Source organism: Macaca thibetana, chromosome X (assembly GCF_024542745.1).
Source record: "Macaca thibetana thibetana isolate TM-01 chromosome X, ASM2454274v1, whole genome shotgun sequence".
NCBI classification, from domain to species: domain Eukaryota; kingdom Metazoa; phylum Chordata; class Mammalia; order Primates; family Cercopithecidae; genus Macaca; species Macaca thibetana.
This window is the reverse complement of record NC_065598.1, coordinates 110512875-110532341: the sequence shown is the minus strand read 5'-3', so window position 1 is coordinate 110532341 and position 19467 is coordinate 110512875. Positions and strand designations below refer to the sequence as shown.

Below are 19467 nucleotides of genomic sequence, written 5' to 3'. Positions count from 1 at the left end.
TGAAAGTAAATGTGTGTGTGTGTGTGCGTGTGTGTATGTAAGAAATCCAACTCCCCTTTCTTCTCAGTTTTGAAGGCTAATTTTGGATAGTATTTTTTTCAGGTAAGTCCCTGAAACTAGGTAAAACTGTTTCAACATATTGGCTAGATTATGTGAGCAAGAAGATGAATTGGGTCAGGTTAAGTTAGTAAATAAATCATGGTAGGAAAGTTACATTGACTCTTTTAGATTCCCAGGCCACTGTTGTGTAGATTATTTTTCTAGTATATAAAATTTAGTGTTCTTATAGCCAAAATAAAATCACTGTATTTCAGTGAAATTCATTATGCCAGGAAGTATTTTATTAAACAACTTTTTAAATTTTAAATTTTTGTGGGTTCATATTAGGTATATATATTTGTGGGATACATGAGATATTTTGAAAGGCATACAATGTGTAATAATCACATCATGGAGAATGGGGTATCTATTCCTTCAAATATTTATCATTTGTGTTATGATCAAATTATACTCTTTTAGTTATTTTGAGATGTACGATTAAATTATTATTGACTATTGTCACTCCATTGCGCTATCAAATACTAGGTCTTATTTATTCTATGTTTTGTGCCCATTATCCATCTTCAGCTACCCTCTACTCCCCCACTACCCTTCCCTAGCCTGTGGTAACCATCCTTCTGCTCTCTATCTTTATGAGTTCAATTGTTTTGATTTTTACATCCTACGAATAAGTGAGAACATGTGGTGTTTGTCTTTCTGTGCCTGGCTTATTTCACTTACCATAATGACCTACATTTCAATCCATGTTGCAAATGACAGACTCTTAGTACTCCTTTGTGTATGTGTACCACATTTTCTTTATCCGTTCTTCTATTGATGGACACTTAAGTTGCTTCCAAATCTTGGCTATTGTAAATAGTTTTGCAATAAATATGGAAGTGCAGATATCTCTTTGATATACTGATCTCCTTTCTTTGGGGTATATACCCAGCAGTAGGATTGCTGGATTGTTTGGTAGTTGTATTTTTAGTTTTCTGAGGAGCCTCCAAACTGTTCTCCATATTGATCGTACTAGTTTACGTTCCCACCAACAGTGTACGAGGGTTCCCTTTTCTCCACATTCTCACCAGCATGTTATTGCCTGTCTTTTGGATATAAGTCACTTTAACTAGGGTAAGATGATATATCATTGTAGTTTTGATTTGCATTTCTCTCATGATCAGTGATGTTGAGCACCTTTTCGTATGCCAGTTTGCCATCTGTATGTCTTCTTTTCAGAAATGTCTATTCACATCTTTTGCCCATGTTTTAATCTAATTATTAGATATTTTCCTAAAGAGTCACTTGACCTCCTTAAATTCTGGTTATTAATTCCTTGTCATATGGGTAGTTTGCAGATATTCCCTCCTATTCTGTGGGTTGTCTCTTCACTTTCTTGTTTCCTTTGCCGTGCAGAAGCTTTTTAACTTGATATGATCCCATTTCTCCATGTTTGCTTTGGTTGCCTGCGCTTATGGGGTAGCTCAGGAAATTTTTGCCCAGACCTGTATCCTGGAGATTTCCCCCAATGTTTTCTTACAGTAGTTTTATAGATTGAAGTCTTAAATTTAAGTCCTTAATCCATTTTGATTTGATTTTTGTATACAGCAAGAGATAAGGGCCTAGTTTCATTCTTCAACATATGGATATCCAGTTTTCCTAGCATCATTTACTGAAGAGACCGTCTTTTCCCCCATGTATGTTCTTGGCACCTTTGTCGAAAATGAGTTCACTGTAGGTGTGTGGAGTTGTTTCTGGGTTCACTGTTCTGTTCCATTGGTCTGTGTATCTGTTTTTATGCCAGTGCCATGATGTTTTGGTTACCATAGGTCTGTAGTATAATTCGAAGTCATGTAATGTGATTCCTCTAGTTTTGTTTCTTATTCCCAGAATAGCTTTGGCCATTCTTGGTCTTTTGTGGTGTCTTCTAAATTTTAGACTTGATTTTTCTATTTCTGTGATGAATGTCATTGGTATTTTGATAGGGATTGCATTGAATCTATAGATTGCTCCGAGTAGTATGGACATTTTAACAATATTGTTTCTTCCAATCCATGAATGTGGAATATCTTTCCATATTTGCATGTCCTCTTCAATTTCTTCCAGCAGTGTTTTATAGTTTTCGTTGTAGAGATCTTTTACTTCTTTGGTTAATTCCTAGGTATTTAATTTTGTTTGTGAGTATTGTAAATGGGATTATTTTTTAAATTTCTTTTTTAGATTGTTCATTGTTGGCATATAGAAATGCTACTGACTTTTGTATGTTGATTTTGTATCCTACAACTTTACAGAATTTATCAGTTCTATTTTTTTTTTTTTTTTTTTTTTTTTTTTTTTTTTTTGGTGGAGTTTAGGTTTTTCCAAATACAAGATTATATCATCTACAGACAAGGATAATTTAACTTATTCTTTTCCAATTTGGATGCCCTTTATTTCTTTCTCTTGTCTGATTGCTCTAGGTGGGACTTCCAGTATTGTGTTGAATAACAGTGGTGACAATGCACATCCCTGTCATCTTTTAGATCTTAGGGGAAAGGCTATGAGTTTTGGCTTTTATTATGTTGAGATATATTTCCTCTATACCCCAATTTTTTGAGAGTGTATTAGTCTATTTTTATGCTGCTGATAAAGACATACCCAAGACTGGTCAATTTACAAAAGAAAGAGGTTTATTGGACTGACAGTTCCACATGGATGAGGAGGCCTCACAATCATGGTGGAAAGTGAAAGGCACGTCTTACGTGGTGGCAGACAAAAGAAGAGAGCTTGTGCAGGGAAACTCCCCTTTTTAAAGTCATCAGGTCTCGAGAGACTTATTCACTATCATGAGAACAACACTGGAAAAACCCACCCCCATGATTCAATTACCTCCCACTGGTATCTCCCATGACACTTGTGAATTGGGTGAGTTACGATTCAAGATGATATTTGGGTGGGGACACAAGCAAACCATATCAAAGGGGTTTTATCATGAAGGAATGTTGGATTTTAGCAGATTCTTGTCCAGCATCGATTGGAATGGTCATATGATTTTTGTCCTTTATTCTGTTGATATGATGTATCACAACAATTGATTTGCGTATGTTGAACCGTGCTTGCATCCCTGGAATAAATCCTACTTGGTCATGATGAATGACCTTTTTAATATATTGTTGAATTCAGTTTGCTAGTATTTTGTTGAAGATTTTTGCATCCATATTTTTCAGAGATTTTGGCCTGTAGTTTTCTATTTTGCATGTATCTTTGTCTGGTATTAGGCTAATAGTGGCCTTGTAGAATCAGTTTGCCAGTATTCCCTCCTCTTCAATTTTTTGAATACTTTGAGTAGGATTGGTATTAGGTTTTAAGTTTTTGGTGGAATTCAGCAGTGAAGCCATCAGGTCCCAGGCGTTTCTTTACTGGGAGACTATTTATTACAGATTTAATCTCATCGCTTGTTATTGACCTGTTCACATTTTAGATTTCTTCATGATCTAATTTTGGTAGATTTTACGTGTCTAAGAATTTGTCCATCTCCTCTAGATTTTCCTCTAGATTTTCCAATTTATTGGCACATAGCTGTTCATAGTAGCCAGTAGTGACCCTTCGAATTTCTGTGGTATCAGTTGTAATGTCTCCTTTTTCACCTCTGATTTTATTTGGGTCTTCTCCTCTTTTTTTCTTAATCTGACTAAAGGTTTGTCAATTTTGTTTATGTTCTCAATAAACCATATTTTTGTTTCATTGATCTTTCGTATTTTGTTTTCTTCATTTCAAATTTATTTATTTCTGCTCTGATCTTTATTATTTCTTTTGTTTTTGTTTGCTTGTTTGTTTATACCAGAGTCTCACTCTTTCTCCCAGGCTGAGGTGCAGTGGTGTCATGGCTCACTGCAGCCTTGACCTCCCAGGGTCAAGTCATTCTTTCACCTTTTAGCCTCCCAAGTAGCTGGGACTACAGGCACCACCACACCCAGCTAATTTTTGTACTTTTTGTAGAGATGGGGTTTTGCCATGTTACCCAGGCTGGTCTTGAGCTCCTTGGCTCAAGCATTCTGCCCACCTCACTCTCCCAAAGTGTTGGGATTACACATGTGAGCCATGACACCTGGGCTGTTTCTTTTCTTCTACTAATTTTGGGTTTGGTCTGCTCTTCCTTTTCTGGTTCTTTAAGATGAATAATTGTTATTTGTTTGAGATTTTTCTTCTTTTTTGATGTAGCACTTATAGCTGGAAGTTTTCCTCTTAATATTGGTTTTGCTGTATCCCATTGGTTTTGCTCTGTTGTATTTGTATTATCATTTGTTTCAATAAATTTTTCAATTTCCTTCTTAATTTCTTCATTGACCCACTGGTCATTCAGGAGCATATTGTTTAATTTCCATTTGTTTGTATAGTTTTCAAAATTCTTCTTGTTATTGATTTCTAGTTTTATTTCATTGTGGTCAGAGAAGTTGCTTGATGTTATCTCAGCAACTTCTTTGTTGTTTGAATGTTTTAAGACTTATTTTGTGACAATGTATGGTCTATCCTTGAGAATGACCCATGTGCTGAGGAGAAGAACATATATTCTGTAGCCACTGGATGAAATGTTCAGTAAATATCTGTTAGGTCCATTTGGTCTATAGTGCAGATTAAGTCCAATTGTTCTTTGATGATTTTCTGTCTGGGACATCTGTCCAATGCTGAAAGTGGGGTGTTGAAGTCTCCAGCTATTATTGTATTGAGATCTATGTCTCTCTTGAGCTACAATAATATTTGCTTTATATATCTGAGTGCTCCAGTATTGGGTGCATATATATTTACAATCACTATATCCTCTAAGTTTACCCCTTTTTCATTAGATAATGACCTTCTTTGTCTCTTGTTAATTTTATTCTTGAAATCTATTTTGTCTTTTATAAGTATAGCTACACCTGCTCTTTTTTGGTTTCCATTGGCATGGAATATCTTTCTCCATTCTTTTTTTTCTTTTTTCTTTCCTTTTTTTTTTTTTTTTTTTTTTTTTTTTTTTTTTAGGTGGAGTCTTCTTCTGTCACCCAGGCTGGAGTGCAATGGCATGATCTCGGCTCACTGCAGCCTCTGCTGTTGGGGAAACCCCACCCCCGATATTCAACATGTGTTCTTTTCTATTTTCCTAAGTGGCAGCTGGTCTGAGAAATAAAGGGAAAGAGTACAAAAGAGATAAATTTTAAAGCTGGGTGTCTGGGGGAGACATCACATGTCGGCAGGTTCCGTGATGCTCCCTGAGCCGTAAAACCAGCAAGTTTTTATTAGCAATTTTCAAAGGGGAGGGAGTGCATGAATACGGTATGCGTCACAGAGATCACATGCTTTAAGGGCAACAAAAGATCACAAGGCAGGTCAGGGCAAGATCACAAGGTCAGGGCGAAACTACAATCACTAACGAACTTCCGTGTCCAGCTGTGCACACATTGTTGTTGATAAACAAGGTTCAAGAGCAGAGAACCGGTCTGACTGTAATTTGCCAGGCTGGAATTTCCTAATCCTAGCAAGCCTGGGGGCGCTGCAGGAGATTAGGGCATGTTTCATCCCTATTTACATCTGCATAAACGCAGACACTCCCAGGGCGGCCATTTTAGAGGCCTCACCCTGGGAATGCATTCTTTTCCCAGGGCTATTAGTTATTAATATTCCTTACTGGGGAAAGAATTCAGCGATATTTATCTTACCCATTTTCGGTAATAAGAGAAATATGGCTCTGTTCCACCCGGCCCACAGACAGTCAGACTTTAAAATTATCTCCCTTGTTCCCTGAAAATCACTGTTATCCTGTTCTTAAGATGCCCAGATTTCATGTTGTTCAAATACACATGCTCTACAAACAATTTGTGCAGTTAACACATTCATCACAGGGTCCTGAGGTGACGTACATCCTCCTCAGTTTACGAAGATGACAGGATTAAGACATTAAAGTAAAGACAGGCATAGGAAATCACAAGGGTATTGATTGGGGAAATGATAAGTGTCCATGAAATCTTCACAATATATGTTCAGAGATTGCAGTAAAGACAGGCGTAAGAAATTATAAAAGTATTGGGGAACTAATAAATGTCCATGAAATCTTCACAATTTATGTTCTTCTGCCATGGCTTCAGCTGGTCCCTCCGTTCAGGGTCCCTGACTTTCCGTAACACTCTGCCTCTTGGGTTCAAGCAATTTTCCTGCCTCAGCCTCCTGAGTAGCACATGCCCAGCTAGTTTTTTTATTTTTTGTATTTTTAGTAGAGATGGAGTTTCACTATGTTGGCCAGGCTGGTCTTGAAACTCCTGACTTCAAGTGATCCACCCCCTCGGCCTCACTCCAACATCACTAAGCTAAAGGGAAAGGTCAAGCTGGGAACTGCTTAGGGGAAACCTGCCTCCAATTCTATTCAAAGTCACCACTGTGCTCACTGAGATAAATGCCTATCTGATTGCCTCCTATGGAGAGGCTAATCAGAAACTTAAGAGAATGCAGCCATTTGTATCTTATCTACCTATGACCTGGAAGCCCCCTCCCCGCTTCCAGTTTTCCTGCCTTTCTGGACTGAAATAATGTTTGTCTTACATATGTTGATTGATGTCTTGTGTCGTCCTCAAATGTCTAAAACCAAGCTGTGCTCTGACCACCTTGGCCACATGTCCTCAGGACTGCCTGAGGCTGTGTCGCAGGCACCATCCTCAACCTTGGCAAAATAAGCTTTCTAAATTAACTGAGACCTCAAGTGATCCACCCCCCTCGACCTCCCAAAGCGCTGGAATTACAGGCATGAGCTACCACACCTGGCCTCAAGTGTGTTTCTTGTAGGTAGCAGGTCATTGTGTCTTATTTTTTCATCTAGTCAGCCATTCTATATCTTTTTATTTTAATAGTTTAGTTCACTGACATTTAACGTTATTATTGATGTTTTATTCTACTGCAGCTAAGATGGCACTCAAACCACAATACAAAGTCCTTCCCACTCTTCTTTCCCCTTTCCACAGATAGAGGAACCACCTTCTGTGGCCACCACCACCACTGGCCCATGGGGGTTTCTGCTAGGCCACTGCTCATGTTCTATTAAAGCCAAAGGGCTCTTCAATCAGCTTGTGGTGAATGCTGCCAGTCCTGGGACTCACCCTGAATTCTGGCTTAGGGCAGGTCCAGAAATGCTGCCCAAGAGTGGAGGCCTAGATTCCTGAACTCCAAGAGACTGCTTGTTGCTTACCTCACTGTGAATGAGTGGGTTCCTAAGGTGCCAAGTTTCCCTTTATTTTTCCCTCTGCTTTTTTCAAACAGAAGTCTCTCCATGTAGCCACTACAGCTAGTTTTGTGCTAAGTCTTACTTGAAGCCAGCACATCTCAGAGTCTCTCCCAAGGCCCACAGCATACTACCTGGGCATTGCTGCTGGTTATTCAGGGCCCAAGGGCTCTTTCGTCAGCTGGTGATGACTCCTGGCAGGACTGGGTCCTTCCCTTCAAGGCAGTGGGTTCCCTTTTGGCCCAGAGTGTGTCTAGAAATGTCATCTAGGAGCTAGGGCCTGGAATGGGGGTCTCACAACTCTAGCCAGTGCCCCATCCTATTGTGGCTGAGCTGGTATCCAAGAGGTAAGACACAGTCCTCCTCAGTCTTCCCTGTCCTGTCCTCAGGTGAAAGGAAGGGGTCTCTTTCTCATTGATGCAAGGTGCACTGCCTGGGGTTGGGAGAAAAGTGGTGCAAGCACTCCCTTAGCTTCCCCTGCTGGTGTCTCCTTAAGTCACATGCCACCCTAGTACACTGGCTCTAAGCCTAGCACAGCACTAGGAGTTGCCTAGAAATTGCAATCCTAGGCTGCCTTTCAAGTTTACCTAGAACCCCAGAGTACTTTAGCCTGTGATTGGTGAGGTTACTGAGAAACTTAAGTTCCAGTTGCTGGCATGAGCGATTCCCATCTGACTAGGGCTGATCCAAATGCTCCCTCCATGCCTGGGTGCTGGTTGAGCGCAGCACAGCTTTGTTCCCCTCTGTGGCAGGGCACCACTAAGTTCAATGTAAAGTCCCCCAGTCCCTGTGCTCTCCCTCCCGCAAGTGTACAGGCTTTCTCTCCCTGCACTGCTGGCTGCTGTGGGTAGCTGGCTAATTTTTGTATTTTTAGTAGAGATGGTGTTTCACCATATTGTCTAGGCTGGTCTCAAACTCCTGACCTTGTGATCTGCCTGCCCTGGCCTCCCAAAGTGTTGAGATTACAGGTGTGAGCCACTGCGCCTGGCCACAAGTGAATTTCGAAATGCATTTAATAATTGATTTCTAGACAAAACAGTTAAAAAGTATTAGAGTATCTCTAGCCAGTTAGTTTTAAATATTATTTGATTTATTTAAGTGGCATATATGTCTTCAAATGTATCTCATTACTATTGTGATAAAACATTATAACTCATAAAATACATATTGATTTCATAAATACAGTACACTATTTTTATTTAAAGGCTAACCCCCTGGAAAATATTTTGACACATTTTCTATGATCATTGTTAGTTTTATACGGGAATAAAAAAGCCACTGGGATTGTAAAATAAACTGATTTATTCTGAGTCAGAGTTTGTGTACAAGTTATTGTCTCTCTTTTGAAATTAATGTAAGCTTCTGAGGCTAGTCCGAATTCAGTGGTGTTTACAACAAATTGCTCACAATTACACATTTCCTTGTTTATTTTACACTCCTGCTGCTTCACTTGACTAGCCTCAAAAAATATGTGTGTATATATATGTATATAAAAGCTTCTGAGATGGACTGATCTTTCTATTTTTCTGGTTTTTATACTAGGCCTTTATTGTAACATTTGAATTTAGATGTAATAAAACTTTGGTAATTCAGAATTCATACCAATACTAGTTGGGGATAGCTGAGTTGAATTAGTAAAAACTTGGAATTAGAGAGTATTTTCAAATCTATATATATATTAGGTTTGGGTTTTCAAGACATTTAAATATGTGCAGTACTGCAAACTTAGCATCTTTCTAAGTTTTCTTGTATAATGAGTATTTTAAATTAGAATTGTAGTTGAGTAACAGTAATACATTTCCCATTTTCTAAATTCTTAAGTATATCATCTTGTATTTCTTTGCATTTCAATTATCCTCTTATTCTTCTATGTCTTTCCTGCCTCTTTACCTTTCACCTTATAAATGTGCTCAAACCTCTATTATAGAGAAGAAAAAGTAATATCTTTTCCCTACCCATTGCAAGAATCATAGCTGACACCCCATAACAAAAGATGTATTAACAAGAGAAAAGCATAAAAATTTAATCAAGCTTTTATGTGACACAAAAATGAAGACCCAAAGACCCAGGGAAACGAAGACCCAAAGACTCAGGGAAAACTGTATGTTCATGCCAAGTTTGATGAAAGAAATGAATAGTTGTGGAGACACATGATTGAACAAAAAAGGGTATGATCTAATGGTAACAAACTGGGCCTGTTTGTTGAGAATCTTTCCTGTGTCTCTCTATGACATTCCTTCTCCTTCAGTGTGCTACAGGAAACCTGTCTCATGCATCTTAAAGGGAGAAGGGAGGAGGTTTGAGAGGGACCTTTCTAGATTGTATGGCTTGCTTTGTGAGATGGGGAATTCTAGTTTCTATTACCTGCCTTAGGGAGAGGAAGGGGGATTGAAGAAAGGAGGGCCTGGAGAAGGTCAGAGAGTGACCTTGAAGGTGCCATATCTTGGGGTAGTATTTTCTGAGCCCTGACACTACCATTATCCCTGACTGCCCTTTTAGCTGTTGCCTTATCTCTTTGCTCTTTTTTAGGGCTAAACTTTCTTTTTTTTTTTTTTTTTTCTTTTGAGTCGGAGCCTCGCTCTGTCGCCCAGGCTGGAGTGCAGTGGCGCGATCTCAGCTCACTGCAACCTCTGCCTGCCAGGTTCAAGCGATTCTCCTGCCTCAGCCTCCCGAGTAGCTGGGATTATGGGCGCCCTCCGCCACACCCGGCTGATTTTTGTATTTTTAGTAGAGACAAGGTTTCACTTTGTTGGCTAGGCTGGTCTTGAACTCCTGACCATGGCCAGGGCCAAACTTTCTAGTTCTCCAGTTTCTGATCATTCCTTAACCCACTGCAATCTGGCTTTCGCTTCCATTTCTCCACTGAAATAGCCCCTCACTAGATTTTAACATGCACCTACTAATGGCAAAATCCAGTGTAGCATTTGACAATGATGACCACATCTTCCTTCTTGATACTCCTGTCTTGGTTTCTATCTCATTTTTCTTCCCTGTTATCATTTTGATGTCCTTGCGTAAGTTTTCTTCTGCTTGCTCTTAGGGTCTGATCCTCATTTTATTACTCTAAAAAGCGCTCTCTGGAGTGTTAATGACTCTAGATGTTTTTTATATTCTGCCGTGTCTAAATTTACATCCTATAACATTTTTTCTGTTCCCTGAATCTGTGTTTCTGATTGTTTGCATGCCCTACATATATTTCAGGTTAAGTATCTACCCCATCCCCTAATGGTATCTACCCAGTTGTCTAAGCTCTATTCCTCAGTCTTTCTTGATTCTTTTTCTTTCTCATTTCCATCACCTAGTTGGTTATCAGCCCTAATATATGCATCCTTTCTGCAATTCATGTCTGTCTCTATTGCCCTTGCCCTTTTTGGAACCCTCATACTTTCTTGCCTAGGCAGTTGTGATAACTGATTAATGGTCCTCCTTTCTCAGCTCTTGGATAATTCTCTGACTTTAAATTTCTTTATTCTAGTGTTCAGTAGCACCATAGCTTGACTGTAGTTAATAATAACTTATTATAGATTTTAAAATAGCTAGAAGAAAAGATTGATAATATTCCCAGCACAAAGAAATGATAAATATCTTTGAAGTGATTACCCTAATTTGATGATTACACATTGTATGCATGTATCACAATATCACAAGTACCTGATAAATATGTACAATTATGTATCAATAAAAAATAATTATCAGACAATGTGAGAAAATGCCCTTAAATAAAACTGTAAATCTGTAAATGCTCTTTTAAATAAAACTGTAAAACTGTAAATCATCCAAAAAATTTCTTATTGGCTTCCCATTACCAATAAGATAAAGTTTGGACTTGTTAAAATCTTTGTGGACCATTCCTTGTTTCCTTCTCTATATTTCATTACCTGCCAAAATTCACTTCCTCACTAGCTTCATTGAACTGCTCTTTGTTTTCTACACAGGCTATGCTTTCTTAGTTCTTTTTGCTTTTCTTCTTCTGAGAATGCCCATTAGCCCTGTTATCTCTGGCAAATTCCTATTAATTAGAAATGGGAGTATAGTTGGCCCTCTGTATCTGCAGGTTCCACATTCATGCATTCAGCCAACCAAGATTGAAAATATGTGGGAAAAAAGGCAAAAAATAATAATAATACAAATCAAAAACAATATAGTATGACAACTGTTTAGATAGCATTTACATTGTATTCAGTATTATAAGTAATCTGGAGATGATTTAAACTATACAGGAGGATGTGAGTAGGTTATATGCAAATACTATACCATTTTATATAAGGGAAGGGACCTGAATATCTGTGAATTTTGGCATGGGTGAGGCGGGAGCAGAGTTCCTGGAACCAATCCCTTGCAGATATCAAGAGATGATTTTATGGCACAGTGCCTGGGCTTCTAGAATCAAACCACTTGGGTTCCAGTCCTTACTTGGATACCTATTAACTATGTGACTTTGTCAAGTCATGTAACCTTAATTAAGTTTGTTTATAAAAACTTTACAAATGAGTGTAACAATACAGGCATACTTAAGAGATATTGTGGGTTTGACTCCAGACAACGCCATTAAAGCAAATATCTATTCAATAAAGCAAGTCACATGAATATATATCACTAAAGCACGTTACATGAATATTTTTGGGTTTCCCAGTGCATAAAAGTTATGTTTACATTGTTCTGTAATCAGCTAAGTGCATAATAGTATTATGTATTAAAAAATGATATACCTTGATTAAAAATACTTTATTGCTAAAAATTGCTCACAATTATCTGAGCCTTCAGCGAGTCATAATCTTTTTGCTGGTGGAGGGTCTTGTGTAGATGTTAATGGTGGTTACTGAAGGTTGGGTGGCTATGGCGATTTCTAGTTTGCCACATCAATGGACTTTCCTTTCACAACAGATTTCTCTGTAGCATGTGATGCTGTTAGATAGCATTTTACTTACGGTAGAACTTCTCTCAAAATTGGAGTCAATCCTCTAAAACCCTGCCACTGGTTTATCAAATAAGGGTATGTCACATTGTAAATCATTTGTTTTCATTTCAACAGTGTTCACAGCTTCTTCAGCAGGAGTAAATTCTACCTTAAAAATTCCCACCTTTCTTGCACATCAATTAAAAGCAACTCCTTATTTGTTAAAGTTTTATCATGAGATTGCAGTAATTCACTCACATCTTTAAGCTCTACTTCTAGGCCAGGCGTGGTAGCTCATGCCTGTAATCCTAGAACTTTGGGAGGCCGAGGTAGGTGGATCCCTTGAGCTCAGGAGTTTGAGACCAGCTTGGGCCAATGACAAAACCTCGTCTCTACAAAAAATACAAAAAAATTAGCTGGTCATGGTGGCACATGCTTGTAGTCCCCTCTACTTGGTGGGGAGGGCTGAGGCAGGAGGATCGTTAGAGCCCAGGAGGTCAAGGCTGCACAGTGAGCCAAGATTATGACACTGCACTCCAGCCAGGGTGACAAAATGAAACCCTGTCTCAAAAAAAAAAAAAAAAAAAAAAAAGCTGTACTTTTTAGTTCTCCTGCTGTTTCTACCACATCTGCAGTTATTTCCTCCACTGATGTCTTGAGCCCTTCAAAATCATGCATTGACAATCAGAATGAATTTCTTCCAAAATCTCATTAATGTTGATATTTTGACCTCCTCCCATAAATCACAAATGTTCTTAATAGCATCTAGAATGATGAATCATTTGCAGAGGTTTTCAATTTACTTTGCCCAGGCCCATCAGAAGAATCACTATCTATGACCCCAATAGCTTTATATGTTATGTTATTACTTAAATAGTAAGACTTGAAAGTTGATATTACTCCTTGATCCATGCACTGCAGAATGGATGTTATGCATGAAAACAACATTGATCTCTTTGAACATCTTCATGAGAACTGTTGGTTGACTAGACTCATTGTATATGAGCAGTAACATTATGAAAGGAATCTTTTTTTCTGAGCTCGATAGTAGGCTTAACATGTTCAGTAAAGCATGCTGTAAACAGATGTGCTGTCATCCAGGCTTTGCTGTTCTATTTATAAAGCACAGGCAGAAAATATTTAGCATAATTATTAAGGGACCTAGGATTTTGGGGATGGTTAAATGAACATTGGCTTCAATTTAGAGTCAGCAGCTGCATTAGCCCCTAACAAGAGTCAGCCTGTTCTTTGAAGCTTTGAAGCAGGCATTAACTTCTATCTACAACAGTCCTAGATGTCATATTCTTCCAATAGAAGGCTGTTTTGTCTACATAGAAAATTTGTTGTTTAGTGTAGTCACCTTTATCAGTTGTCTTAGCTAGCTAGATCTTCTGTATAATTTGCTTCACCTTCTACATCAGCACTTGCTACTTCAGCTTACACTTTTATGTTATGCAGTCAGCTTCTCTCCTTCAATCTCATGAATGAACCAACCTCTACAGCTTCCAACTTTTCTTCTGCAGCTTCCTCACCTTGACTTCATAGGATTGAAGAGAGTTAAGGCCTTGCTCTGGACTGGGCTTTGTCTTAAGGGGATGTTGTGGCTGGTTTGCTGTTCTATCCAGACCACTCAAACTTTGTCCATATTAGCAATAAGACTGTTTTGCTTTCTTATTTTTGGTATGTTCACTGGAATGAGTAGCACTTTTAATTTTCTTCAACACTTATTTGCATGCACAGCTTAGTTAATTGGAGCAAGAGGCCTAGCTTCATCCTATCTCTGCTTTCTACCTGTCTTCCTCACTAAGCTTAATCATTTCAAGCTTTTTATTTAAAGTGAAAGACATACGATTTCTTTTCACTTGAACACTCAGAGGCCATTGTGGGATTATTAATTGGCTTAATTACAATATTGTTGTGTGTCAGAGAATAGGAGATAGGGAACAACCTGTTAGTGGAGCAGTCAGAACACACACAACATTTATCGATTAAGTTTGTTTTCTTATATGGGCGTCATTTGAGTCATCTCTCAAAAATTGCAATAGAAACGTCAAAGATCACTATCACAGATCACCATAACAGATATGATAATAATGAAAAAGTTTGAAATATTGTTAGAATTCCCAGAATTTGACAGACATGAAGCGAGTACGTGCTATTGGAAAAATGGCACCAATAGGCTTGCTTGATACAGGGTTGCCACAAACCTTTTCTGCACATTTTGAAACTTTGTATTTGCACATTTAAAAAATTGTATATCCCAATAAAATCACTGGAACAAAAAAATCGATACTGTGATTAAACTGAATTTTATAGCTTGCAGGACACCTTGGATCAGCTTGGTTTTACTATAGCTTTTACTGTCATTCCACCCTGCTTCTTCCTTCACCAACATTCAAATTCTTTCCCTTATCTGCTAGCCAGGCAGATGGGAGAGGCAAAAGCAGTCTTCATTTTCAGTAGCTCTTGATTCTTTGATGTGAGAGGAACAGCACAGTCATTTAAACTTGATCCAACCTCTTTGTATCTTGCAAAGTTCATCAGCCAAAAAAAGTAAAATATGAAGGCAATGCTTGTGCAATGTACAGTTCATTTTCATGATATATACCTTATTATGATTTGTCTGCTTGCTTCTCTTGTTTGGTCATTTCTTTGGAAGGCAGTGAATTTTTTTCTTGCGTTTTTTCTCTTCTTCAATTGTGACTTACCAAATTTCTCAATCCCAGCCGTATCAGATTTGTTGGATGTGGTTGCCAAGGAAGTAGAGTAAGGCATTTGAGCGAGCAGCATCTGATCTGCTCAATGGCCACCAGTGGGTGTCTACAAACATTCAATTTGTAAAAAGAAAAATATTGTATCTGTGAAGTGCAGTAAAGCAAAACTCAATAAGATGAGGTGTGCCTGTACTTTCCTTCACATGATTGTTGTAACTATTAAATTATTTAATAATAAAAGTGCTTAGAATTACACTTGCCACAGAGTAAGCACTTAATAAATATTAGCATATTCACTCAAATATCACTGTTTCATTGACATATAGATTAAAACCAAAAATAAGTGACTTCAGTGATTGTCTTACCTGATAAATAGGATTTTTTCACACATGCCAATTTCATTCAGTGGCTCTCTGGCACACTGGGTTGAAGGCATATTGAGGTTGTGTGTGAGATCACCTGGAAAGAGCATGCTGCTAGATTTGTGATAGTTGTCATAGGAGAGACGGTGGAGGAACAATACGTCTTGTATTTATTATCTCTAATACAGCTCACCCCCCAGTTTGTGGTTAAGATATCAGGTTGGTTATCTATTTTTCCAAGGGTTGTGGAAGATAATGCTGCATATGTAAAGGGGACCATTAAATAGAACCAATGGAACAGAACAGAGGCCTCAGAAATAACACCACACATCTACAACCATCTGATCTTTGACAAACCTGACAAAAACAAGATATGGGGAAAGGAGTCTCTATTTAATAAAAGGTGCTGGGAAAACTGGCTAGCCATATGTAGAAAGCTGAAACTGGATCCCTTCCTTACATCTTATACAAAAATTAATTCAAGATGGATTAAAGACTTAAATGTTAGACCTAAAACCATAAAAACCCTAGAAGAAAGCCTAGGCAATACCATTCAGGACATAGGCATGGGCAAGGACTTCATGACTAAAACACTGAAAGCAATGCCAACAAAAGCCAAAATAGACAAATGGGATCTAATTAAAGAGCTTCTGCACAGCAAAAGAAACTATCATCAGAGTGAACAGACAACCTACAGAATGGGAGAAAATTTTAACAATCTACCCATCTGACAAAGGGCTAATATCCAGAATCTACAAAGAACTTAAACAAATTTACAAGAAAAAAAAATCAAACAACCCCATCAAAAAGTGGGCAAAAGATAGGAACAGACACTTCTCGAAAGAAGACATTTATGCAGCCAACAGACACATGAAAAAATGCTCATCATCACTGGCCATCAGAAATGCACATCAAAACCACAGTGAGATACCATCTCCCACCAGTTAGAATGGCAATCATTAAAAAGTCAGGAAACAACAGGTGCTGGAGAGGATGTGGAGAAATAGGAACACTTTTACACTGTTGGTGGGACCGTAAACTAGTTCAACCATTGTGGAAGACAGTGTGGCGATTTCTCAAGGATTTAGAACTGGAAATACCATTTGACCTAGCCATCCCATTACTGGTTATATACCCAAAGGATTATAAATCATGCTACTATAAAGACACATGCGGGCCGGGCGCGGTGGCTCAAGCCTGTAATCCTTGCACTTTGGGAGGCCGAGACGGGCGGATCACGAGGTCAGGAGATCGAGACCATCCTGGCTAACCCGGTGAAACCCCGTCTCTACTAAAAAATACAAAAAAAAAACTAGCCGGGCGAGGTGGCGGGCGCCTGTAGTCCCAGCTACTCGGGAGGCTGAGGCAGGAGAATGGCGTGAACCCGGGAGGCGGAGCTTGCAGTGAGCTGAGATCCGGCCACTGCACTCCAGCCTGGGCGACAGAGCGAGACTCCGTCTCAAAAAAAAAAAATAAATAAATAAATAAATAAATAAAGACACATGCACACATATGTTTATTTTGGCACTATTCACAATAGCAAACACTTGGAACCAACCCAAATGTCCATCAGTGACAGACTGGATTAAGAAAATGTGGCACATATACACCATGGAATACAATGCAGCCATAAAAAAGGATGAGTTCATGTCCTTTGTAGGGACATGGATGAAGCTGGAAACCATCATTCTCAGCAAACTATCACAAGGACAGAAAACCAAACACTGCATGTTCTCACTCATAGGTGGGAATTGAACAATGAGAACACTTGGACACAGGGTGGGGAACATCACACACTGGGGCCTGTCATGGGGTGGAGGGAAGCGGGAGGAATACCGTTAGGAGACATACCTAATGTAAATGACGAGTTAATGGGTGCAGCACACCAACATGACACATGTATACATATGTAACAAACCTGCACATTGTGCACGTGTACACTAGAACTTAAAGTATAATAAAAAAAATTGACCACAAATATAAGTATATACAAATGTAAAAAAAAATAAGAATAATTAAAAAAGAAAGAACCTTGAATGCCAGACAAAGAAGTTTGGACATAATCCAAAAGTTAGTAGGTGTTACAACAGGACAGTCATGAGTTGCAAACGGAAGGTTAATCTGCCACTGATATGTAGGATCATTTGCAGTGAAGAGGAGTCAGAAGTAAGAATTCCAGTGGTTGTCATACTGTATTTTCTTGACTCTAAGCATTTTTTCACATATAAGCATAGTTCTTATGTAGTAGGGTTGTTAAGAAGATTAAATGGATTAATACATGTAAGACATTTAAATCAGTGCCTGGCATATAGCAAGCAGTAGTACAAGTGTTAGCTGTCATCATTATTACAATTATTAATCAATATATACATTTAATGTAGTGTTTTTTTAACCCGAAAGCAGTAGGTTTCTTAATAATAGATGACATCTTAGAATGGTGAGATTATAGACCAGGTGTACGATAATGAGGGCCTGGAAAAGGGTGGTAGTTGTGAGAATTCTGAAGAAGTAAGTCTGAGAGAGATTAAAAAAAGAATTGACTTGATGACGTATTAGATATAGTAAATTAAGAAAAAGGAAAACTCTAAGACAACCCTCAGATTACACACCTTAATGAATGGGAAATAGCTTGATTAAGAAAGAAATGTTACTTGATCTGTGTAAAGTACTTACAACAAGGCCTTGCACATGGAAAGCATTATATTTGTTAGTTTTAGTAGTAGGACTGTTTATACTTGTTATATACTTAAATTTGTTATCAGGTCATTTAATAAAGCTACCAAAATATGAAAGAACCTTGTACACAATTTACTAGTAGGGAATTTATATGTTCAAGGGAAAATAAATTATGTGTTTTAAATATTTTTCAGTATAAATCAATGAGGAAGAGTTCAAGTGGCAATGAAAATGATGAGGTAAGAAAAGATAATTATTTGAAATGTTTACTTATATGAAGTTGGCTCGGTGAGAGTAAAATGCAATCCATTTTTCAGATTCTTTGTTTTGATTTAATGCATGGTTTTTTTCCAACAATAAAAACATATGAGCATCATCATGCAGTTATTAATTTAATCATTTAATTTCCATATGTCCTTTAGAATGGAATTACTAATAATTCAGTTTTAGAATTTTATCATCATTCATCTTAGACCTGTAATCCATGAGTGTAAGTGTGTTGTCTTTCATATCTTTTATGTTTCTAAGTCAGCCTGGTTGTCAATTGAGATTTTTTTTTAGGAACTTTGTTTAGGAACTCCTTCCACAAATTCTGCATACTATTTTAAAATTTAAAATTTGACTTCTACAGTTTGTGCATTACCATAAACCTTTCTACTGCACCAGTGTAAACTATGCAGCAACCTATCATTGTTGAAAAGATATATTCTCATTACTATAAATTTTGTGTATTTTTGTTGGAGAGATTGGTATTTAATTTCATGTTGGGTACTTGGCAGGGCTTCTGAAAATGTCTTCAGTTTTAGGAAATAGAGTCACACGGGGAAGAATAATGAATAGAGCCAGATGATTGGGCATCTGCCAGATCAGATGCTGATTTCTCTCCATGGCCTCTCCAGTAGTATTTACTGGGATGAATAAAAGTCAGCTATAGCTATAACTGGTCATATTTTCACTGTTAGTATTTATGCTTAAGCCTGAATTACATGTTTGGTATGGGTATGCTTGGCAATATTTACCCGTGCATGAGCACAATCAGTTCCTGCACACCTGTCTAAGCTTTCCATTGCACCAACTACATAAGATCCCAGCTTACACTTTAAATATTATTCCCAGGGAATGGCCTATTGTGTGGTCTCTAGCATGTCTTCACCAGCTGTCAAAGCTTTAGTGAATAACACCTGTGTACCTGCTGAAGCCTCTCAGATTTGTCTGGGAGAGGTTCAAGCCCTTGCAATCTTTTATCTGTCTTCTTACCTGCTTAGAATTTCTGCTGGATATATCTCATAAACCCAATAGGACTAAATATGTTCAAAACTGAGTTTTTTAAAAATTTTTGCTTGTAAACCCATTTTTTCACTAATATCCAACAGTTTGTGCAGTGGCTCTCAACTTTGGCTGTACACTAAAATTACCAAGTGAGCTTTAGACAATACTGTTGCCTGGGTCACACCCCCTAGATATTATAATTTAATTGGCATGTGGTATGATATGGTATGGACTGAGCAATGAAGTTTTTAATGTTTCCCGTGTAAGTTTAATGTCCAGCCAAGGTTG

General features: G+C 38.1%; 1 protein-coding gene across 2 annotated transcripts in view; it reads left to right on the top strand.

Annotated features, from left to right (window-relative positions):
* The window catches only part of LRCH2 (leucine rich repeats and calponin homology domain containing 2), a 129530-nt gene that overhangs the window by 95091 nt on the left and 14972 nt on the right, over positions 1 to 19467 (top strand). For both annotated transcript variants that reach the window (XM_050775178.1, XM_050775177.1), the window contains exon 15: positions 18105 to 18149. In XM_050775178.1, coding sequence (XP_050631135.1) covers positions 18105 to 18149 — 45 coding nt within the window. The remainder of the gene's footprint in view (positions 1 to 18104; positions 18150 to 19467) is intronic.